Genomic DNA, 23,895 nt, shown 5'->3' with positions numbered 1-23,895 from the left:
GAGCGGGCCAGGAATTCTGCTGTGGACGTGATCTGGGTTGGCCCCTAGCCTGCTCGTTTTTGCTGGGCTGCGATTTTTCTCGATTACTCAGCCTTCGGGAGGGAAGCTGGCCAAGGACAAACCTTTGGAGAGAAGCACAGGGTGTTTAGAAAACTGGTCCCACCTCCTCTCACTCCTCCTCCAGGAGGCTCGGGAACCTGGAAACTCCCTGGAGGAGGAGGGCTGGCTGCAAGTAGCAGTTCTCACAGGATCCCGCCCATTCCAGGCCCCGCTGTTCTGGGAACCAGGCTGACACCTGTCCCAGCCTCCCCTTAGTGCCTGCTGAGACCTCCTGGGCACCAGGCAGGTCAGAGCCAACTTGGCAGCCTGAAAGAAAAGCAGCTTGTAGGCTTCTGGTGAACCTTCCAGCATGCTGGTTAACTGGTTAACTGGTTAACTGTTTGGGCACTGGCATATGATGGCCTAGGTTCCTTATCCTGGTTTCTGCGCTTACCAGCTGTGTGATATTCAATGCACCATCCAATCGATCAGAACCTCAGTTTCCTCATCTATAAAGTGGGGATAATATCGCATCAACCCATCAGGTTATGGTGCGTTACCCACGATTAACCTGGGCCCCCTCCCCCACCCTTCTTTGGCCATTCTAAGTGTCCAAATGATGTGCTTCTTTGCACGGGCACTCTGCTGTGACATTAATTTTTGAACTGAGGATTGAGAGTGGTAACAACATGAACCTCGAAGGTTCCTCTTTGGTGACAGTTCCAATGGTTCCATCTGGGGCCAGCAGTCACAAAGGGACCCACACTCAGAAAGGCCCCACACTTGAGGTTTAATGCTCTGGGATTGTCTTGAAATTCCTAATAATTTTATCTTTTGAATTTGCGTTGTGGGAAGTGAAGCCAAATGGGAGAATGGAGCATGTGCTGGGGATCTTGCAGCCTCAGTTCACATGGGGTCCCACCTCCCCTCACCCCCTTGCCCCCCAGGACAGTTCTTGGCCACTCGAGTCCTTGCCTCTGCCCAACGATCACTGTCACCCAGTGGGGGCCTGGGCACAGGTGCAGGAAGGCGTGGGGCTGGGCCTGTGAACTCTGCCCACCAAATCACATGGTCCCAGGCAGCTGTGAGGGTCTGCGTGTGTCCCTAAGTAGCCTATGCCCACGGGAACAGCATGAGACAGTGAATAAAAGCACCATGACTGGTCACGAGAGAGCCTGCAGGAGAAAGGAGAAAGCTTTGTCCTGCCTGTCGAACAAGGGGACCCACATTTTGCACTGTACCCTGCAAATATGGAGCTGGCCCTGGTTCCACCCGACGGTGCCTGGATCTCAGACGTGACAGGTGCTGAGCCACTGGCAGGGGCACCTACTAGGACAGCCTTTGGGGGCGTTGGTTAGAGCCTTACAAATACGCGCTCCTCTGACCCAGCACCTCCACTTTACCGTCAGAGATGTGCACAAAGGCGTGTGTGCAAGAATGTTCACTCAGCATTATTTATAATAGTGAAACCAGCCAGATACCCAACAGTGAGGATGGGTCAAGTGCATAGACCAAATCCAGGGATCGGATGCTGCCGTTAAAAGCATATTGAGGGCCGGCCCGTGGCTTAGCGGTTAAGTGCGCGCACTCCGCTGCTGGCAGCCCGGGTTCGGATCCGGGGCGCGCACCGACACACCACTTCTCCAGCCATGCTGAGGCCGCGTCCCACATACAGCAACTAGAAGGATGTGCAACTATGACATACAACTATCTACTGGGGCTTTGGGGGAAAAAAAGGAGGAGGATTGGCAATAGATGTTAGCTCAGAGCCAGTCTTCCTCAGCAAAAAGAGGAGGGTTAGCATGGATGTTAGCTCAGGGCTGATCTTCCTCACAAAAAAAAAAAAAAAAAGCATATTGAAAAAGAGAACTTACTGACATAAGAAAAACTCAAGGGGAGAAAGGGCGGCCACCAAAGGGCCCACACCGCCTGACCTCATTGCACAGAGGCATGGGGAACACACCCATGGGGAACACACACATGGGGAATACACCGGCCGATTTACGCTAAGCACTGACGGCTGCTCTCCTCGGGCACGTGACGTTTTTCCCTTTTGTGCGTTTGTGCTTTCTAAGTTCTCTCCACGGAGCGTGCAGCACTTTTGTCGTTGCACAGAGGCAGGAGGGTACAGGGGGCAAGGTTAGGACTGCAGACTTTGAGCCTGACTGCTTGGTTCAAAGCCCAGCTCTGCTCCTTACGAGCTCTGTGACCTTGGGCAAGTGATTGAACTTCTCCGGGCCTCAGTTTCCCCACCTGTAAACGTGGAAAGTAATACTACCTCCCTCAAAGGGTCGAGGAGCTGAAATGAGTTACTATGTGCAATGTCTGGCACACAGTAAGCTGTATGTAAGTGGCGGTGTTATTATTGTGAAGAAATTATATAAGGGAAAAATATGGAGAGACAACAATATTAACAATTATTATTTTTGGATGGGGCAGAACTGAGGGTTTTATTTTTCCTTTCGGACTTTTCTTTATTTTCCAAGTTAAGCATGCATTACTTTTATAATTTGAGAGAAATGTTACTTAAAGAAAAAAACATGAAAGGGTGGTTGACTAAGTGGTCTTGGGGGAAACAAGATGAAGTCAGGTTACCAAGTCTGCACGTTTTTCAGGTCAAGGTCACATGTGGATTCCTGAGCTTGTCCCAAGCCCTCACTGCAGGTTGCGCATCCTCTTGTTCATAAAGAACCCAACATCTGGAAGACAGGTGTCAATCAGTTACAGGCTCTTAAAATATCTATAGCTAAGTCTCGGTAGATAGATACAGATATATCCACATATACATAGAGATCCATATATGTATATCTTTATATCTACCTATCGATATCCACATCCATATCCATCTATCTAGAGAGAGAGAATCTTTATAACTATAAAAAAGAATATGTCCCACCCCCAGCACTCGGAACATAACCCTAGCACGAAACTAACCACGATATGGTAATTACTGATTTGTTTGCCTCCCTCCCTAAAATCCCTGAAAGTTTCTTCTTTCTGTCTCTGGCACCTACCACAGTGCCTGGCACACAGTAGGAATTCCCTAAAAGTCTGTTGAATGAATTAATGAATGAAGGAGTGTGTGAATTCACGTAATAGCAGAGATTCACATGTCAAGATACAGACATACAGCAAGACATGGGAGTAGCTTTGTTGGGGTGGAAGATGGGCAAGGAAGGCTTTGGAGTAAAGAGGGTGCCTGTGTAAAGTATAGAAGGGTGAACATGTATTTGTCCCCATAGAGAAGGGGACAGAGACGGAGAGACAGCAATCCAGGCAGTGAGAACATCATTTAAAGGACCCTCACGGGGGTTCCAGGGCTAGTTTTACCCTAACTCCCTTTAATTTTAAAAGATACTTTCTATCCTTGGGTTTCTAAAAAATTAATGATATTTAACACAAACCCCAGTCATCAAAAGTAATAATTAAAAAAAAAGGCCTGTAAATGTAATGCTTTTCAGAGAGAAGCAGGGTGTGAGTGGGCAGTGGACTGAACTAGCAATGAGAAGGCCAGGCTGGCTCTGCTCTTATTGACCCCATTTCACAGATGAGGAAACTGAGGCTCAGGCGATGAAGCTCACTCAGAAGAAAGCATGGAGCTTACCCCATGCCCATCTGCCCCTCCTGTAGGCTTGAGACACGCAATCATTCGATCATTGCACAAATTCTTCTGCATCCTAACTTTGCACCAGAGGTGACTGAGATCCCCCCTACCCCACACACCCCCAGGAGGCAGCGTCTGGTGAGAGGTGCTGTGGCCAGGGTGGGATGGAGCCAGGCCCAGGCTGCTCAGGGTTCTTGTGGTACCTTGCTGGAACCACCTGATGGAAGGGGCCCAAGTTGAGTGTTGTGTCTAGAACAGAAGGAACAAAGAAAGGCCTTGAGGATTTGCCTGGTCATGCTGACTCCCCGCCCTTATTTTTCTTTCTCTTCTGGCCCACCTTCAGTGGCTGCACCTAGCCATGCTTTACGCAGCGTTGAAAGACGCTCTGAATCCTTTCCAGAGAAGGCAGGAAATAGCAAAATAGGGAGAGAGAGAAGTTTTTTGTTTGGTTTTGATTTTGTAACAGTTTTATTGAGATATAATTCACATACCATCAATTCACCCTTTTAAATGGCACAATTCAATGATTTTTAGTATATTCACAGTTGTGCAATCAATACTAATTTCAGAACATTTTCATCACCCCAAAAAGAAGTCCCTTATCCTTTAACAGCCACACACATCCCCCTTTCCCCCCTCCCCCCAGCCCCTGGCAACCACAATCTGCTTTCTGTCTCTATGGATTTGCCTATTCTGGACACTTCATATAAATGGAATCATACAATATGTGTCCTTTTGTGTCTGCCTTCTTTAACTCAGCATAATGTTTTCAAGGTCCATCCATCCTGTAGCATAAGTTTGACAATTGATAGACTGATCGGTGATGATTCAGTTCATTCATTCCATAACTATTTACTGAGCGCCTACTGTGTGCCAGCCCTGGGGGCCCGGCCAGGAATAAAAACGACAATAAACCCTGCCCTGGAGGGTTTCTAGTGGGGGAGCGAGACAATAAACCAAACGCATAAATTATTTAGAGTATTAGACAGTGGTAAGAGCCACTGTGAAGCCTAAAGCAGGAAGTGGGGTGAAGAGAGAGCGGACGTGACTTTAAACAGAGGGCCGGCCACGGCCTCACCGTGGAGCGAACGCAGGGCCCGATGGAGCTGAGACTGGAAGGAGGTGAGGGAGCGAAGATGCCATGGCGATGCCCGCTCCCAGCACTCAGGTCCCCGCACACCTGCCTGTCCCGTCCACGCCGAGTCCCCGCGCCTGGCACGGCGGGGGACACCAGCAGGCACTCGGCGACGCGTGGCTGTGGCCGGCCCCTGTGGGGGCCCGAGTGGGGCGGCGGGGGGGGGCCCCCCCCCCGAGTCGGGCGGCGGGGGGCCCCCGCGCCGTCCCCCCGCCCGCACCCCCGCCCGCGCAGGCCCCGCCCCGGCGCCGCGGAGCCACCCGCCTCCCGCCGCCGCCATTGGCCGCGCGCGCCTCCGCCCTCGGCTCGCACTTCCTGGCGGAGCCATGGCTGCGCACCCGGCCCGCCCTGGGGCCCCGGCGCCCGCGCCCCGCCGCCCCGCCCGCCCTGGCCTGCCGCGGGGGTCCCCGCGCCGCGCCCGTAGCGCGCCCTGCAGGTGGGCCTCCGCGCGCCCGCCTCCCGCCCGGGCCCCGCCGCGCGCCGTCCGGGGGCCGGGCCTGCCTCCGAGGGTCCCCGGCCGCGCGAGCTGCGCCCCGGCCCGCCCGCGTCCCTTTGTGCTGGGAGTGGGGGGCAGCGGGCGGGCGCGGGGGCCCCGGGGCCGGGGAGGGGCGCCGCCCCGCAGGTGGGACAGGTGCGGCCTGTGCGGCCCGGGCCCGCGCGGCCAGGTGAGGGTCCCCGCGTCCCGGCTCGGGCGCGGCCCCACTGCGCCTCTCCGCTCCTCGCAGCCGCCTCGAGCTGCCCGGCGGCCGTTGCGCCGGCGGTTCCGCCGGGGGGTGCCGGGTCCGAGCGAACGACAGCGGCGTCCCCGGAGACCCTGCCGGCGAGACCCGGACGGGTGAGTGCCGCGGGCTTCCGTGTCCATCTCGGCGACGTTGTGTTTCCGTGAGCGCTAAGGTCGCGCAGGTGCGGGATCGAAACCCGGGGAAGGAGAAGAGGAGGCTGCCTGGGGACCGTCCTGTCCGGACGTCGCTTCCGTTCCCGGGTTTACTAAAAGACCTTTCACACGTACCTGGGGATCGTCACCGTCCGTGGGGATGGCCTTGACCCCCTCACCTGCTTCCAGAAAGCACAGGAGGCAGCTGACGCCCAACACTCATGTGGAAATCGGCCCCAAACCACTTCCCCGGAGACAAAAGGGGGCCTCCACTAGAGGAAACTCTCTCTAGAAATCCTGGCCTAGAAAAGAAGCCTGAGTGCAGACTGAGCCCTGGCCGGCTGCCTGGGGTGGTGGAGAGAGGGGCCAGCTGCTCTTAGTTGTGTGACCTTGGGCGGGCCCCTCTGCCACCCAAGCCTGGGTGTCAGAAATGATGGTGGCACCTGTCTCAGAGTGGGAAGGGGAAACATGGACGTCAAGGGTATGCAGTAGGCATTGCATGAGTGCTGGTCTTCTTCCCTTCCCTCTCTGAGCCCCCCAGGAGCCAGGGGCAGTCAGGACAGGGGTGGGTAGAGGTGGTCGTTGTCACAAAGTTGCTAGTTTGTCAGGAGAAATCTAGTTGTCCCTTCTTTCCCCCCGGGGACCTGGACAGGATGTGCCTGCAATTATTCCTCCGATTGCTGGAGCCTCCTCTGTGTGTCCCCAGTTACCTTGAAACAGTACTGACTTCTTGTCACATTGTTCTTTGTTAGCAAAGGCTGCCTGTTCAATAGGTAACAAATTGACTCTTCTCAACTCAGATAGCAAGGAAAAAATTCCTCCCTAAAACCCACAGTCCTGTATGTGACTTGTGCCCATATTGCTGGCCTAGTCCTTCTCTGTGTGCCCCAGCCCCCAAGATCCCCCACAGCCTGACTCTGTGCTATGAGTGAGTCGCTTAGCGTTTCAAAGCTGGAAGAAACCTTAACATCTGGTCCACCAGCCCATTCCATAGACACGGCCATGAGGTCTAAAGAGGTTAACGCGCAAGTTTATACTGAATGTTCCGGGCGGGGCATAGAACCCAGCAGAGGTTTCCTCTCTGCGGGCTTGTTTTTGTTGTTGTTGTTGTTTTTTATGGCCAGGCGGGAAAGCCTAGGGGTTAAGAGCATGGAAGCCACCCAGGGTTGGAATCCCAGCTCTGCTGCTTCTTCCTATCTGTGTGACGCTGAGCAAGTTACTTCCCCTCACTGCTGTCATCTTCCGCCTCCATAAACTGAGGATAATAATAGTGCTGGCCTCGTGGGGTTGTTGTGGGGATTAAATCAGTGAAGACACTGGAAAGCACTTAAGACAGTGCCGTTTGTCTAGAACGTGTCTTATGCATGGTAGCCCTCACTGCACTGCGTCCTTAACCTTGACATGATATTTTGCAAGTAAGATGCTCTCCAAGACTGGGCCACGCACAGCCGAGCATCACGGTGAAGGGCCCAGGTTTGATTCCCAGCCATTTCCTAGCTTCGTGGCCTTGAGCTCAATACCCTCAGCTGTAGGGCCGGCTCCGTGGCTTAGCGGTTGAGTGCGCGCGCTCTGATGCTGGCGGCCCGGGTTCGGATCCCGGGCGCGCCCTGAGGCACCACATCTCCGTCCAACCCGAGGCCGAGTCCCGCGTACAGCAACTAGAAGGATGTGAACCTACGACATACAACTATCTACTGGGGCTTTGGGGGGAAAAAATGAATAAATAAAATCTTTAAAAAAAAAAAAAAAATACCCTCAGCTGTAAACTGGGATAAGTGACATCCTCTTGGGGGGTTCAATGAGCTAGCTCATGTAGGTCCCTTAACTTGGTTCCAGGGTCACAGCTGGGCTCTGAAATGATAACTGTTGTCCTTTTAACCTTGATCCAGCCAGAAGGCCTGGTTGAGATCAAGCATCAAAAGGTAGATATTTGTAGCAAGTGGGCTAAAGGACATGACGTTGTCGGATTTTAGATGATAAAGGAGCACTTGTTAAATGTTCTGTCTGATTCTAACAACCTGATTTTTTCACCTCACAGTGCAAAAGAGTTCTTTGTTGTATGCTGTTTTCTCGCCCTCTGTCCTCCACGTGACCGTTTTGGCTGCTGTTGTCCCCGGCATCTGCCAGCAGAGCCTGCAATTCATGAATGACTGGAGTTATCACTACGAGCTCACGAAGCCTGTTCTTGTCATAGGGCTGCGATCTCTCATGATGGAGGGGAGCCGGCAGACGCGAGTGTCTCGGCCGTACAAGATCAGCGAGTCTTCAAAGGTCTGTGCGTGGTCGCTGACCACCTATGCATATTGCCTGAGAAGTGTGATGTTTTTCCGACAAGCTCATTCTTAATATACAGACCGATTTTCTGTTCATGGTGGTGGTATTAGTCTCCTTAACGATGAGTAGAGGTAGCAGGGGCAAGGAGTCAGAGAGAGCTGGGGGCGCGAGGGACATTAGAGAGACAACTTGGCTCATTTATTCTGTGCCTCAACCCTAAGAGGTCATGGGGCAGGAGAAAAGCCACGGGATTTCTGTCCTCACTTGCACTTGGGGGCTCCAAACTCCAAGGGTGTGTCTGTTGAGAAGCCAGTGCCCAACCTTGTGGTGGGGGCAACACATTGTGTACCTGGGTGATAAGGGCCCAGAGTCCTTACCTTCTGGGACCCTGAGAGCCAGTGAGTGTGGGTTCCCCAGGGCCAGGCTACCAACCTGTGTCACACTGGCTGCATCAGTATCTCCCTGAGAGAATGTGTGGGGGAGGTGTCTCATTAGAAATACATATGCCAGGCCCGCCCCCAGACCTGCTAAATTAAAATCTGAGAGCAGAAACTGGAAATCTACACCTCACGGAACTTGGAGCAGCCCCTGTCCCCACAGCTGCTATAGATAAGGATCAGGGGACCGAATTGCAGGACAGTCCCCATTTACACCTGTCTCTATAAATGGTAGTAACATCCACTTTTCTCTAAAAGTGGCCCCTTTTGGTTTTTTTTTTTTTTTGGTGGGGGAGATTGGCCATGAGCTAACATCTGTTGCCAATCTTCCTCTTTTTGCTGAGGAAGATTGGCCCTGAGCTAACATCTGTGCCCATTTTCCTCTATTTTATATATGGGACGCTACCATAGCATGGTTCAATGAGCGGTTCATAGGTCCACGCCCAGGATCTGAACCCAGGATCCCAACCTGTGAACCCCGGGCCACCAAAGTGGAGCGCAAGAACTTAACCACTATGCCGCCAGGCCGGCCCCTAAAAGTGGCCACTTTTGAAGATTAAATTTTATGGTTACCTTGGGTCATGCATTCTGAATGGAGCCAGTGTTGCCCCTGAGGGGGTGAAATTGGTTCTTAGGGGTGTGGAAAGAATTTTACTCTTTTTGTGTATAAAGCACTGCTACACATACAGTACATGCACAGACGTACAGAATTATGTGGTGTTAAAATTTCATAGGGGGCTATTATGAAAAAAATCTCGAAGGAGGATTGAAAAATAACACTTTAGATAAGGGGAGTTGTGAGCAGCCTATAGATTTGAGGGGGGAAAAAATGAGGGAAAGAGATTCTACAGATATGCATGAAAGAAAAACGGGGTGTAATTTTCAGGAGAGGTGGGTTCCGCAGAGAAACGGTCTCCTGTTTCCATCTGAGTTACTGAGAAGGGTCTTGCCAAGCCCAGCTTTATCTGCTATGAAAACCACAGAGGTCTCGCTGCGTTTCAAAGGGGCTTTGTTCCGGAGCTTGGCTGCAGAGACAGGGTAGCTTTCTAAGTTTGATAGCACTAGAAATCTTTGTCCCTTAAAGCCAGATTCTGTGTGTGTTTCTTTCTGAATGGAAGCTTTTAGGAACAGGGTTCTCTCTCCCTTCACTGATTGTATTTAGGTTCCTAACGTTTTATGTTAAAAAAAAAGTGCCCAAATCATGTGTACCCTTGATTTTCCATGTAGCCAGCTCCCAGATAAATTAAAGAACGTCACCAAACCCCTCCAGTCCCTACAGTCAAGAGAGCCACTCTTCGAACTCCGCAGCTTCGCCTGCCCCGAACTTTGTGTAAATGGGTTCAGAGGGTAGGTGCCTACTCTTTTCCCTCCTCCTTATGCTTCTGAGGTTCACCTCGGTTGCCACCTGGAGTGGTAAATTGCTCCTTCTCAGTGCAGTGGAGTCTTCCATTGTATGACGGCCTCTGTTCGTTTATCAACTCTAAGATGCGTCGATCCATTTGGATGCTTAATTCTTTTTTAATATGAAATACCCCATACCTGCTGCCTCGTGTCCAGGGTTAACACCTGAGTACCTGTGTTTCTTCACCCACCTGCCTTGCCTCTGATTAAGGCACTAAAATAGGAAATGCAGGAATGAACAGGGTTAATACCATCAGAGAATGTTGGGAGTTGGGGCTTCTCAATTGTGGGAAATGCTGCCACTCTGTTACTGATGTCCCTTTAAAATTGGGAAGTCACGTCTGTCTGTTTTTTGAAAGTTCTCATCTCTGCAGCTACACCAATCAAATAATCAGAAACAGGCTGTAGTCGAGACCCAGGTAAAAAAATGGAACGTGCCTGCTTAGCGTGAAGACCCAGTTTTAGAAACAGCGTCTGCCTTTTTCCCTGCCCTGCTCCCAGGAGCAGATGGCTCCCCCCGGCAGCTGTTGTCCGGGGCTTTCCCCGCTCCCTGCCCCCAGGGCTCTTTCCCTTTTTACTCTGCAGGTTGGGGTCCTGCATGCCCCCCTTTAAGTGTGTAGTGCCAGCACCCCCACCAGCTTAGAGACAACTGGGGGCCCAGGGTGGGCAGACAGCCACCTGATGCCAGTCACCTGCTTCTCTCAAGACACTAAGCCTTGACTATACTCGAGAGCTCCTGTAGTGCTTTTTCAGTCCCGTCCTTCAGTCCACCCCCCAGAGGGGCCCCAAGCCAGTGTGTGTCGGAGCCCAGACTGTTCCTGCTTAATTAGAAGCCAAAACCAGGCCAGCCTGGCTCTCTCTGTGAGTAACCAGAATAGACGGCGACACCCGTGAATGGGCCGTGAGGGGCCGTCCCGGGATGTGAGAGCAGCAGAGCCTGGCTCTCTACACCTGGAAGGGCAGGAGGCTTTAGGTACTGCCTGGTGTCCTCTCAGAATGTGGGACGTTGCCCAAGCCTGTAACATGGACAGAGTGAGGAAGGAGCACAGGGAAATAAAGTACCCCAATTACAGGTGTGTCGGGGGCAGATCTGGAGGGGAAGAGAGAAATGAAACCCACAGCTGCAGGACACGTGGAGAAGTCACCTGTAAGAACTCAGGCCCTGTGAGCCAGTCCTCAGTCCATCCTCCTTTCCTCCATGTCTCCTTTTCAGGCTTGACACCCGGCCAGCCCTTTTGCTCAATCGCCCTCAAATAGACCAGCTACCTAGTTGACATTTCTGAAGGGTCTGTTTTTCCCTATGTTGAATTTTCTTGTTGGTTTTTGGGTGTTTTTGTTTTTTTTAGTTCTGAGCTAATAGCATCTGTTGCCAATCCTCCTCTTTTTGCTGAGGAAGACTGGCCCTGGGCTAACATCCATGCCCATCTTCCTCTACTTTATGTGTGGGACACTGCCACAGCATGGCTTGATGAGCAGTGTGTAGGTCGCACCCGGGATCTGAGCCTGTGAACCCTGGGCCACTGTAGTGGAGTGCGCAAACTTAACCACTACGCCACTGGGCTGGCCCCTCTTGTGGTTTTGATAGTGAATAAATAAAGCAGTGTGCAGCTTCCTGAAAGCCTGATGCATAATTAGTCCTCCAAGGATTTAGAAACTGTTTTCTCCATCTGACTTATCTTCGTGCCCTCAAAAGCACATGGCAGGCATATAGCACTCAATAAATGCCTACCAACCGGAATTTGTTGAGTTTAATTCAGATTAATTATTCATATTAATTGATTTGTTGATTCCAGGGTAGCATGGTCACTAAAGGTATGGGTCTGGAATCAGACCTGTGTTCAGGTCTCAGTCCTGCCACTCAGTCTCTGTGGGGCTTTGGACAAGTTTCTTAGTCTCTCTGAACCTACGTTTCCCTCAGCTGGAAAAGGGAGATTGTAATAGATGTTCCATTGGAGGGTTTTCCTGCAGCTGGAATGAGAGAGTGCACAGCACAGTGTAAGGTACGTGTAAGCCCCCAGGAAGAGACAGCTTCCTGCATTTTACATACAATGTATTTCTTTTAACCCTGGCAGTGGCGGGTGAAGCCATGCTTCTGAAAGGAGTAGCCCACGGTGGTCAGGATACACTGCAAGTCTTTGGGACCCCCCACATCCCTGGACCCATCAGTGAAAATGGAGTCTCCGTAGCATGACTGTGTGCCCAGCACTTTCTAAGACACAGAGAAAGCCGTCTTCCCAGCACAGAACCTCGGTGGGAATTGACAATCACAACAGCGAATGTTTCTCCAGCTCTCTGCCATGTCCTGTCTCATTGACTCCCGGAACCTGAGCGGAAAATACCCTCATCCTTGTGAGACGAGGAATTCTCGCGACTGACCCAAGATCACCCAGTTTGTCGGTGGCAGAGCTGGGGTTCAAACCCAGATTCTGTCCGACTTGAGAGGCTGTGCCCCGAGCAACTCCTCTGTCCTGTACAACAGAATTTTTCAAACCTGTTTGCTTCGTGACCCACAGTAAGAAAGAGAGAGGGAAGAAAGAAAACTTTTAGGAATCCTATTTATAAAGAAGGAAGGAAGGAGATGAGAAAGTATTTAGGAATTGTATTTATAAGGAAAGAAAGAAACCTACAGTACCTACACACACACACACACTTACACACACGCAGAAACACTCTTATATCCTGTGATGCCCTCTGATATTTCATTTCCTGTTCTCTTTTGTTCCGCTGGATTTACATGCTGGTTGTGATGCACTAGATTGGTTCCAGGACCTGTAGCTGAGGGGGGTGGGGTTGGCATGCTTCCCCAGCCCGGGTTCAAGCCGAGCCCTGACGTGCGCTCTCTGCCGCAGGTGTACCGCTGGGCTGACCACTCAACTACGGTGCTGCAGCGGCTGAACGAGCAGCGTCTCCGTGGCCTCTTCTGTGACGTTGTCCTGGTGGCCGATGAACAGCGCGTGCCGGCCCACCGCAACCTGCTGGCCGTGTGCAGCGACTACTTCAACTCCATGTTCACCATCGGCATGCGCGAGGCTTTCCAGAAGGAGGTGGAGCTGGTGGGTGCCTCCTACATCGGCCTTAAGGCCGTGGTGGACTTCCTGTATGGTGGAGAGCTGGCCCTGGACGGCGGCAACATCGACTACATCCTGGAGACGGCCCACCTGCTGCAGATCTGGACGGTGGTGGACTTCTGCTGCCAGTACCTGGAGCAGGAGGTGAGTGAGGACAACTACCTGTACCTCCAGGAGCTGGCCTCCATCTACAGCCTCAAGCGGCTCGACGCCTTCATCGACGGCTTCATCCTGAGCCACTTTGGCACGCTGTCCTTCACGCCCGACTTCCTGCAGAACATCTCCATGCAGAAGCTGTGCGTCTACCTGAGCAGCAGCGAGGTGCAGCGGGAGTGCGAGCACGACCTGCTGCAGGCCGCCCTGCAGTGGCTGACGCAGCAGCCTGAGCGCGAGACCCACGCCTACCAGGTGCTGGAGAACATCCACTTCCCACTCATCCCCAAGAACGACCTGCTGCACCGTGTCAAGCCAGCCGTGTGCGCGCTGCTGCCTAGGGAGGCCAACTGCGAGGGCTTCATCGAGGAGGCCGTGCGCTACCACAACAGCCTTGCGGCCCAGCCGGTCATGCAGACCAAGCGCACGGCACTCCGCACCAACGAGGAGCGCCTGCTGTTCGTGGGCGGCGAGGTCTCTGAGCGGTGTCTGGAGCTCAGTGACGACACCTGCTACCTGGACGCCAAGAGCGAGCAGTGGGTCAAGGAGACGCCTCTGCCAGCCCGGCGGAGCCACCACTGTGTTGCCGTGCTGGGCGGCTTCATCTTCATCGCAGGCGGCAGCTTCTCGAGGGACAATGGAGGGGATGCGGCGTCCAATCTTCTTTATAGGTATGACCCCCGCTGTAAACAGTGGATCAAGGTGAGATTAAAGCCAGATTATTTCTTTACTCTTGAGGACTTTTGATCTCCTTAATCTAGCCGTGCCTGCCCCTCCCTTCTCTCAGGCCTTGACCACATCCTGCTTCTGAACGAGGTGTGACGATAAAGTGATGTGCCACATAATCCCTACCCTTGCCTGTGCCCAAACCCTGGCTGGTGGGAGTGGGGCTGACCGGCTGCCTTCTACAGGGTCAGTCGTTGTCCAGAACAACATGTCCAATAGAACTTTCTGCACCAATAGAAACGTTCTACGTCTGCGCTGTCCAGTACAGTAGCCACCAGCCACGCGTGGCGATTGAGCACTTGCAATGTGGCCAGTGGGACTGAATTTTCAATTTTATTTCATTTTAACTAATTTACATTTGCGTGTAAATGGCCGCCTAGTGGCTACCATATTGGCTGGCTCTGGTCTAGAGATTGGTCTAGAGATTGACCCATCGTTCAAACAATCTTCCCGTGTCTGAGTCTCCGCCGAGCTCCTCTTTTGGAAAGGTTTGGAGCTAGTTAAGGAAGCTACAGTGTTCACGCCTGGTAGGAACTGGGCCTTTTGGCCGGTATGGCGGCCTCATTCTGGAAAGAGCCTGGGTCTTGGCGTTAGACCTGACTTCACATCCCAACTTGGCTGAATCGCTGGGAATTTCAGGCTGATTCCTGCCTTCTCCAGATTTCAGCTTCCCCTTCGGGAGATGGGTTGGGAACGTGGACCTTCCAGGGGCGGGGTGTGTGGCTCTTGTTGATTGGCAAGCACCTGGCAAGGAAGGCGTTCCTTTCTCCTGCAAATATCTTTCCAGACCAACCCCCCACGAAAGTCGGTCTCAGGCTTTATACTCACACCTCAGTGTTTTTACTTAACTCGGTGTTTTTCTGAGCTCAAAACTCAGAATTGATTCCAATGACCTTTCAATTTTATTCTCAAAAATCTAAAATTACCCACCACAGTGCAAGTCTTGCCACTAGAAAGAGGCTCCCAGTTTGGAGCCCGTCGGCAAAAGCTTTTGTAGCAGTGGCAGCCTGAACGTGTGGTCTCCTGTGGGACTGTTCATTTGTGTGTTCTGCTTGGGTTATTTAAAAAAAGAGTTGACTCGGGGCCAGCCCGGTGGCGTAAGTGGTTAAGTGCGTGCGCTCCGCTGTGGTGGCCCGGGGTTCGCTGGTTCGGATCCTGGGCGTGCACCGACGCACCGCTTGGCAAGCCATGCTGTGGCGGCGTCCCATATAAAGTGCAGGAAGATGGGCATGGATGTTAGCCCACGGCCAGTCTTCCTCAGCAAAAAGAGGAGGATTGGCAGATGTTAGCTCAGGGCCGATCTTCCTCACAAAAAAAAAAAAAAGAGTTGACTCTTCTGCTTTTTAATTTTCTGTTGAGTGCCACTTTCTGCCTGTTAACACGGATGGCAATCAGCATTAATTAAAAAAATATCTGAGGGGGGGTGAGAAGAAAGATGAATTTTTATTCCAGGAAACCATGACATCAGCAATTCTGAACTATGTGTCCTGCAGAATTCAAGTCCATGAGGTCGGCCACCTGGCCAAACAAGTTTGGGGAACTGTGTTCTCCATCCCTCTCTTGGGAGTTGGCAATGTCTCAAGGGTTCTTGGGGGCTCTGAGAAGCCCCACCTAAGAACCCTCTTTCTTCAAGTTTGGCTCCCTTCCCCCAAACTCGCTTGACCACTGCCTCACTCCCTGGGCTGTGTGTTCCCCAGAACGCATCGGGGAACTCAGTGCTAGATGTTGGTGCTGTCCCAGGATGGGGAAGGGAAGGTACAGGTGTCTCGCCTCCGCAGGTGGCCTCCATGAACCAGCGCCGCGTGGATTTCTACCTGGCCTCCGTCGAAGACATGCTGGTGGCCGTCGGGGGCCGGAACGAGAATGGAGCTCTCTCTTCGGTAGAGACCTACAGTCCCAGGACCGACTCCTGGTCCTACGTGGCCGGCTTGCCAAGGTGATTGGGGGTTTTGTGGCAGACTCTTCAGACGTGACGACCTGAGTTACAGTTGAGTCCACCTCATTCCCTGGATATTTTGGCCTCCAATTCCAGAAAGAATCTCCTCACTTGTAAATAATAGCGGTGTCAGCTCTGCCGCTAGACAAACATCCCTCAGTTTCCCAGCCTATTCACTTCCTGAGTCTCAGGGAGTGAGTATTAAGTTCAGGCACTGATTTATGTGAAATCTCTCTGAGTTTGGGCAGGAGTTGTTCAGAGAGGTGGGGGGATACCAGTACTAGATCTGCGACACGAGCACGCGCCTTCACCCCACTCTGTTTCCTCATCTGTCAAGTGGGCGTGGTGAGAGCACCTGCCCCAGAGGTTGTCAGGAGGATGAGATGACAAACCACTTAGGAGTCCCCCCGGCATCCAGCACCAGGAGATGCTCCAAGGCCCGGAGCTCGTCTGGTTCTCGTCTGTCTCCCAGCATCACGGTGTGCATTCATTAAGCATTGATTCTCGTGACAGGTTTGACAGAAGGGGCATGCCGTCTGTTTCACTGGTTCCCTGTCGTTGAACCTGCAAGCGCCCTTTCTGAACCAGGCTTGCGTGGAGCAGATCCAGGCACCTCGGGACTTTGTCCCTGGGAGTTGAGAGTGTAGGGGGTAAGCGTTTGGGTGTGAACCCAGCTCCTCCAGTCCCCAGTCACTGCCGCGTTCTTGGAGGTTCCAAGGAGCCAGTGGAGTAATACCAGGCACCTGTGATAAGATGATCTGAAGGTCATGATCCTGGCTACTGATTGCCCCATGCCACCTCCGGGCCGGGTGCTTCATGTGACGAGTCCCTAGACATCTCAGTAACCTGGTGGGGCAGAGGTCGGTGCCCATGTAATTTATCATCCAAACCAGGAGGACAGTGAATGGGGCAGGCCCTGCAGTCCCTGTAGGGTTAGGTGCTTTATTTATCATCCCATTTTGCAGACGGAGAAGTGAGGCTTAATACCAGTGGTAAGAACGTCTGCTGCCATCATTTCTCTGGGGCAGCCGTGTGCATTATGTACCTTTAATGCTGCAACAACTCAATTATTGTTTTTGCTTTCTACGTGGACCTTAGGTGAACAGAGTTGGAATAAACGTAATCCATCATGCTGTCCTCTTCAGTGCATGCACACCCCACGTTTATTTCATTTACTTACTCAACCTTTTCTCATCCATTGACCTGTTTGTATAACAGGACCTCAGTTATACCTCAGCCCACAGTTCAGCCCGGGAGCCGGGACGGTGAGCGGTGACTCCCGTCTGCCCGGTGCTTTCCCTCCCGTCCCCCTGCCTCCTGCTGGGAGCCACTGTCCTGAACTTTGTGACATCATTTGTTCCCTTTTTGTTTCACCTTTGTTTGTGCTTTGTTTTGTGGTTTTTTTTCTTTGTCTATAAAGACTTCATTTTTGAGAGCAGTTTTAGGTTTACAGAAAATTGAGCGGAAAGTACAGAGAGCTCCCATATGGTCTCTCCTCAAGCACACACACGTTCTCCTATTTTTAACATCTTGCCGTAGTGCGCTACGTTTGTTCTAGCTGATGCCCTAGAGTTGATAGACTGCCTTAACTAAGGTCCGTAGTCTGCTTTAGGGTTCACTCTCTGTGTTGTACGTTCTGTGGGTTTTGACAAATTATAATGGCCTGTGTTCACCGTCGTGGCGTCGTACGGAATAGTTTCACCACCCTAAGAGTCCCCTGTGCTCTGCCCATTCATCCCTCCCCCGTCCCCCAAACTGCTGGCAGCCGCTGATCCGTTACTGCCCCCGTAGTCTTCACTTTTCCCGAGTGTCATATAGTTGGTATTGCACTTGATTTTCCTTCCCCGTTGGATATGTAATCTGATCGGGTCCATGTGTGTGCCTCAATAGCACGTTGTTGTTGTTTTCAGTGACAGTCTTGTGATTATCCCCACTTCTCAGATGGGGAAACAAAGGGGCAGAGCTGGGGTGCTTGCCCTGGCGGTCTGCCTGCCTCTTCCTGTCTGGCCACAGCTGCCTTCTGTAAAGTGTGCACGGGGTGCCTGCTCCCTGCATTGTCCCCTCAAATCTTCATGACACCTCAGAGGGCAGGTTGTCCCCAGCTTGCAGAGGAGAAGACTGAGGCCCCGGCTTGCGGAGGTGCAGCCTGGTGCAGCGCTGAGCTCCCTCTCTGTCTCTGTCCCTCCATCCATCTGTCTGTCTCTCCGCAGGTTCACGTACGGCCATGCGGGCACCATCTACAAAGACTTCGTGTACATCTCAGGGGGCCACGACTACCAGATTGGCCCCTACCGCAAGAACCTGCTGTGCTATGACCACCGGACGGACGTGTGGGAGGAGCGGCGGCCCATGACCACGGCGCGGGGCTGGCACAGCATGTGCAGCCTGGAGGACAGCATCTACTCCATCGGGGGCAGCGACGACAGCATCGAGTCCATGGAGCGCTTCGACGTGCTGGGCGTGGAGGCCTACAGCCCGCAGTGCAACCAGTGGACCCGGGTGGCGCCGCTGCTGCACGCCAACAGCGAGTCGGGGGTGGCCGTGTGGGAGGGCCGCATCTACATCCTGGGCGGCTACAGCTGGGAGAACACGGCCTTCTCCAAGACGGTGCAGGTGTACGACCGCGAGAAGGACAGGTGGAGCAGAGGCACCGACCTGCCCAAGGCCATCGCCGGCGTGTCGGCCTGCGTGTGCGCCCTGAAGCCGCGGCTGGAGGACAAGAAGAAGAAGGGCAAGGGCAAGAGACCCCAGGACCGGGGCCAGTGACCCCACCTGCGCCTGGCCGCAACCTTGACCTTGTCCCCACCGCCACCTCCCAGAGTGTCTGTGGACCAGCAGCACCCGCGTGGAACCCCGCACCCTCACCTACTTCTTAGCGGCTTTTTCTACTTTTATGAGTCTTGGTATTTCTATGATATCACAGTAACTGATTAAATGTTCTATGGAACTTTACATATTATCTTGCTTGAATAATTAAACCTGGGCCCAGGCAGGAACTATGCCCTTCTGTCTGTGCAGGGCTTCTTCCCACATTGCGGATCCCTGTGGGTACCCCCAGCTGTCCCCCTGAGAGTAGCTAGCATGGGGGTCGTGCACAGATTTTCATAGTGAAACTAGAGGCTTCCATGGGACATTTCAGATTCCCTAGTCCTTGCCTCCCCAAACCTGGCTGAGGTTTTAAAAATACAGCTTCCTAGGCCCCATCTCAGAATGATCACATCTAAAACTACCAGGCGCGACGGGGGGAGTGCCTGGAAATTGTATTTTAACCAGTTCCTGGAATGACCATCAGCCGTGTTTGGGAACCACTGGCGAGGTCAAGCACGTTCATTTTAGAAGTGGGGACATGGAGACCCCGAGAGAGTGAGTGAGTGACCGAGGGTCACTCTCACCAGGGATGGGTTCCCACTGGGATTTTCTTATCAGGTGACTACTGTTTCTGAATAGTCTTATTTTTCCTGGTTGGTAATCTTCCCGAATTCTGAAAGGGTATAGGTAATCAAGGAAGGAAGGAAAAAAGGCATGATGGTTTTTATAAACATTATTCTGTGATTTGTGCTTTTTTTCCTTGGTATTTTTTTTTTCTGAACCCACTGTTTCTTATATTACTGATGTACTTGAGCCCCCAAATCTACATTTATTTCTCAGGAAAGGAAAAGGGAGCACCCTAGAATTTGCCATTGTTTTCTGTGACTCCGACTCTGAGAAGCCATTGAAAGCTCTTACATGAATGAGTGCGTGTTGATCCCTAAGAAGGTTGTGAGTGTCTCCCTGACTGAAGCGACAGATCCTGGTCCAAGAGGTCTGTGCTGCTGGGCAAATTCTTTAACAAGTCTTGAGCCGTTCGCTCATTCATTAAGCGACAGGCTTAGATGAAATACTCGCCAGACTCCTCCCAGGGGCTAAGCTCTTTCAGTCTATATAAGCTATTAGAATGCATTCAGCTCCTCCTTGTGAGATGTGTGCCCGCCCTGTGTTGATTCCTGCAGTTACTAGAACAGGCATCAACAGTGTGCCCTTGAAAGAGTAATGGAGACTGCTGCCCAAGCCACTGTGTAACACAAGGATGATGGGAGGGTGGAGTGAGATGGGTTTTAATCATGAGCCAGGGGAGGCGTTAATGGTCTGTTCCTTGGCAGAGAGCTGATGGCAGAGATGAGAACACTTCAGGATTTATTAGCATTGATACTAGAATCAGTTAACTTAATTTCTTTGGGGTTTTTTTGTCTTTTTTTTTTTGTCTCTTTACTGCACTTCCTTTCTTTTACCTTCAAGGTTGACTGTGATTTTGATTGGCCTGTTTCTATAGTGACCAGGAAAGCTGAGAGCGGCTTATAAGTTGAAAGCTTTGGTACCCAAATTACTGCCCTCTATTGCTAGGTGGGCGAGCAGTCTGCGTATTTAGCTAGTTCCTTGCGTATGGAAGTCCCTTGAGGCTTACAAACTTGAGAGGTTCTGCAAGGCACACAAACAAACCAAAAACCTGTACACTCTTCTTGGAGCGCCACAACACTTGTGTGTATTAAAGGCTCTGAGAAGTCCTGCATTAACTATTAACTTTCCATCAACCCAGCATCTCCAAACTTCCTGGAGCCTGGAACACTTTTTTGTCTCACGCCTAGTCCAATTGTCCACAAGACATGTTTTGCAGAACCTCTGCCAACTTTGAGATAGCTTGCCTCCTTCTTATTCCAGGGAAGGTTTCATTCCTTGAAGACCCATTAGAAGGCATGGAACCTGTGTTCTGTTCCCAGCTCAGCCTGGGTTGTCAACAAAGAGGTGGTCGTTCAACCAGAATCCAGGGGCAGGTTGGGAGGAGGACACAGAAGGACTCTGTGCGTATCTTGGGGAGCAGGATGGCTTTGACCTTGAGGAGAGGCCAGCCGTCAATTTTTAGCCTAAACCAACTGTTTCATTTTTGACCACGGTGTGCCCCAGGAAAAGGCGCAGTGCTGGTCTCTATTCTGGTTTTCTTATGCCTTACAAGTTACATACAGTGTCCTGCACGAATGTTTCCTGATGTCTCTCCTGCTGCTGTGAAGGCGGTTCGTGATTTACGTGGCTTAGAATCTAATATTGTGAGGTTGAGAGCATTCCTTTAAAGGTAGGGTTGATAAGTAAGTTTCCACTTGTGGAGCAATTTCAAATAAGTGGTGCTAAGAAAACTCCACCGTGCTAAGAAAGGTTTTCGAGCTCGTTGGGGTTGATAGGAAGGAATGTCATGACCGGTGGGGAGTGCCTGCCTGTTCGCAGGAAAGCAAAGTGGTGGGCCCATGGTGGGTTTTTGCTGTCCACGTTTTTAAGACGGAAATCACTCTGCTGTGCGGTCCAACTAAGAATGGAAGAAAATGGTTTTTAACTCAGATGAGCAGAGCTCGGGGATGTACTTATGCAGGTGGCCACTTGAACTGCAAAATCACGGTAATGTGGCTTCAAACCAAAGTGACGAAGGCCGGATTCTTGCAGGCGGCTGTCTCGAATCAAACACAGCGACGTCTGCCTCTATGGTGTCAAACTGTTGGTGCTCCAAGCTGTTCTGCTTGACCTTTGAGAACATCTGGACCGTTTTTTTGATCTTTGAACATAAGCATGGTGGGCTTTCATTCAGATTTTGTTTTCTTCTCACTTTTAAAGAATTAGAGTTTTAACTTCATATTAGTTGTACATTTTGCGTTTGATCCTCCCCCAGGTTGGAACCCTGCTTTTAAGACATAATCGTAATAACAGAAGGGAAGGAGAGAGAAAAGCTGAAGAACCCTTGTTACTTGCAGTGGTCTTTCTGCTGTATAAGATGCACAGAGATTGTCTCAGCAACTTGCTTGTACGTGTGGCCCAATCCGTATTTTCAGCATTCTGGCGTTTTAGAAAGATTTCCGGGTAGGACTTCTTGTTCTCGATCTGAGCAGGAAGCCTCATGTGTATTTATACTCTCAACGCCCCTCCCCCAGCCCCTTACAGATAAGGTGACCTCATGGTGACGTAGTAGGAACCCCAGAAGCCAGCCCTAAGGGGTGTTCAGTTTTGGGTGGGAACCCAAACACCAAAGGGGAGTGGAGTCCCTCCTCTGAGGTCCAGGGTCCTGTCTGTGAGTTCAGGTGAGTTAACCTGTGGTTCAGACTACCTGGCCCCTAAGCCAGCGTGACCTGCTGGTTTGCAGCAGTGTGGCAGGTGGAGGGACCCCACCACACCAGCGCCCCCTGTAGAGGTGTCAGCCTCCGTCCTCACCCTGGCCCTCCATGGCGTGCGGCTTGCCCAGCAGCAGCCTGAGCAGCACCTCACAGGCTTTTGGCTCTCAAAGCTTTTGGCTCGAATCTCAGACCGCTGGTCCCAAACCTGGAGGGGCAGGTCCGGCCGTGGCCTGGACATCTCGCTGTCTCTGGATTCTGAGTGTGTTCAGAGGGGAGGGGGCAGTGTCCTGGGCTCCAGGATAAACCTCTGGGGGGCAGAGCAGCTCCACGGGTACTGGGAGATCTGCCCTGTGTCTCTGCCAAGCTGGGCAGTTTTTAACGTTTTTTTTAACTCTTTTGATACTTTTTGATACATTTGCTAATAACCATTTTGTAGGTTGCCTGCTGTGGTTTTCCACCTCACCCCTACCCCCACCCCCTTGAGCCTGCACTGGACAGCAAATGCCCTGTGGTCAGCACCAGGGTCTCACCCGGTGCGTGTGGCTGTGTCTTGGATCTTGCTCTGCTACGGGGCTGCGATCTGACATAATGGTCGCATTTTGTAAGGTCACACGTGGCCCCTGAGTAGGACCATCTTAGGCCCCCAACTGAGCGAGAGGGTGCTGATTTGCCATGAGGCCGCAAACGCCCTTAAGATGGTCTGCATTCTTGCGAAGCTCCTACCTCAGCAGTGTGCACAGGGTTTGAAAGACCCTGAGGACTGATCCGTTCATCACCTTTCTCAGGCAGGCCATTTCTTGACCCAGGGCGTGGCTGGGTCTGATCCACTCCCGTCCACCCCTTCTTTTAAAGACATTTTCAGGGCCGGCCCCGTGGCTTGGTGGTTAAGTGAGCGCGTTCCACTGCTGGCGACCCGGGTTCGGATCCCGGGCTCGCGCCGACGCGCTGCTTCTCCGGCCATGCTGAGGCCGCGTCCCGCATACAGCAACTAGAAGGATGTGCAGCTGTGACACACAACTATCTACTGGGGCTTTGGGGGGAAAAAATAAATAAATAAAATCTTTAAAAAAAAAATAATAAAAAAATAAAGACATTTTCACATGAAATCCACAAAAGCTGTAACAGTGAACGATCCTGCACTTTATAGAATCATTGTCCTCAGCTTTGGGGGTTGTTCATTTCTTTTCTTTTTTTTTCTTTTCTTTTCTTACATGGATGGAATCAGCAGCTTCTGAGGGTGTTTGGGGGTCTCAAGAAATTGTCTTTTGGTTGCCTTAGTTAAAAGAGTTGAACGAATGTATACATTTTGGTGGTGGAGGGAGGCAGAGGGGATAAACCTTTTCATATCAGTTTTCTTTGAGAAAAGGAACTCCACTTTTTCAAAATTACTTAACCATCTTTACAGGTTTGCTCGCAAGGGAAGGAAAGGTAAAGTCCTTTGGATCAATTGAAGTTCATCACCACCACCAGCCCCCTTTCAAAATTAGTAAGATATTTGATGATTAAATAATTCATTGGGAGTGTTCTGGCTACTAATGTTATCGAAATCTGTAATTGTATGTGTGTGTATTTTAATTTGTTGCCTTTGTATTTGTAATTTTATGACACTCGAAGCTTTTCTATGTCTTACCTCTTTTTAATTAATTTTCTGCACGTTAATTTTTTTTCTTTGTTTTTAATTCTACACAGAGTATTCAATTCTTGGAACACATTAAAATGATTTGCCTGCTAGAGTATGGTTTATTTTATAATTACATTCCTAGTCTTGTGTGGTTATTGTAATGATCTTCAGTCCTATTTTCTCTGCCGGAATGAAAAAGAACTCCTTGCATGTCGAGCCCAAATATAATTTGGAAATTAACCAGACTGCCTGTTAGTGTTGTGGGAGGCTGGGACATTTCGAGTCTGCTTTCACTGTGCTTCTAATTACTGTATTTTGCCAGAAATTTCATTCAGATCCTTGATTGCAGTACTAAATCCTGTGACCTGAAATGAAACTATTTGCCTAAATTAGTGTCCGGTGGGGTAATTTGATTGGAAAAGAAAAATAGAAACCACGGGAAACATAGCTTACGACAAGCAATTTGTTGCCTTTATCAGAAAGATACAATAACATTTCT

General features: G+C 51.3%; 1 protein-coding gene across 4 annotated transcripts; it reads left to right on the top strand.

Moving 5' to 3' along the window:
* Nucleotides 1-4,724: 4,724 nt before the first annotated feature.
* Nucleotides 4,725-23,531, top strand: KLHL36 (kelch like family member 36). Of its 4 annotated transcripts, none has more exons than XM_087419853.1 (5): nucleotides 4,725-4,765; nucleotides 7,691-7,923; nucleotides 12,614-13,687; nucleotides 15,490-15,647; nucleotides 17,858-23,531. In XM_087419853.1, exons 1-5 carry the CDS (start codon nucleotides 4,744-4,746, stop codon nucleotides 18,411-18,413), a joined length of 2,043 nt encoding a protein of 680 aa, XP_087275979.1. In that variant the 5' UTR covers nucleotides 4,725-4,743; the 3' UTR covers nucleotides 18,414-23,531. The 4 variants fall into 4 exon arrangements, with proteins under 4 accessions (XP_087275979.1, XP_087275981.1, XP_004437111.1 ...); XM_087419855.1 differs by lacking the exon at nucleotides 4,725-4,765 and adding an exon at nucleotides 5,179-5,214 and having other exon boundaries at nucleotides 7,847-7,923; XM_004437054.3 differs by lacking the exon at nucleotides 4,725-4,765 and adding an exon at nucleotides 5,225-5,613 and having other exon boundaries at nucleotides 7,847-7,923.
* The last annotated feature ends 364 nt before the right edge of the window (nucleotides 23,532-23,895 follow it).

Source organism: Ceratotherium simum, chromosome 30, assembly GCF_057802395.1.
Source record: "Ceratotherium simum simum isolate JZ-2026a chromosome 30, ASM5780239v1, whole genome shotgun sequence".
NCBI classification, from domain to species: domain Eukaryota; kingdom Metazoa; phylum Chordata; class Mammalia; order Perissodactyla; family Rhinocerotidae; genus Ceratotherium; species Ceratotherium simum.
Note: the sequence above shows the minus strand (reverse complement) of the source record. Positions and strands in the feature narration are given on the sequence as shown.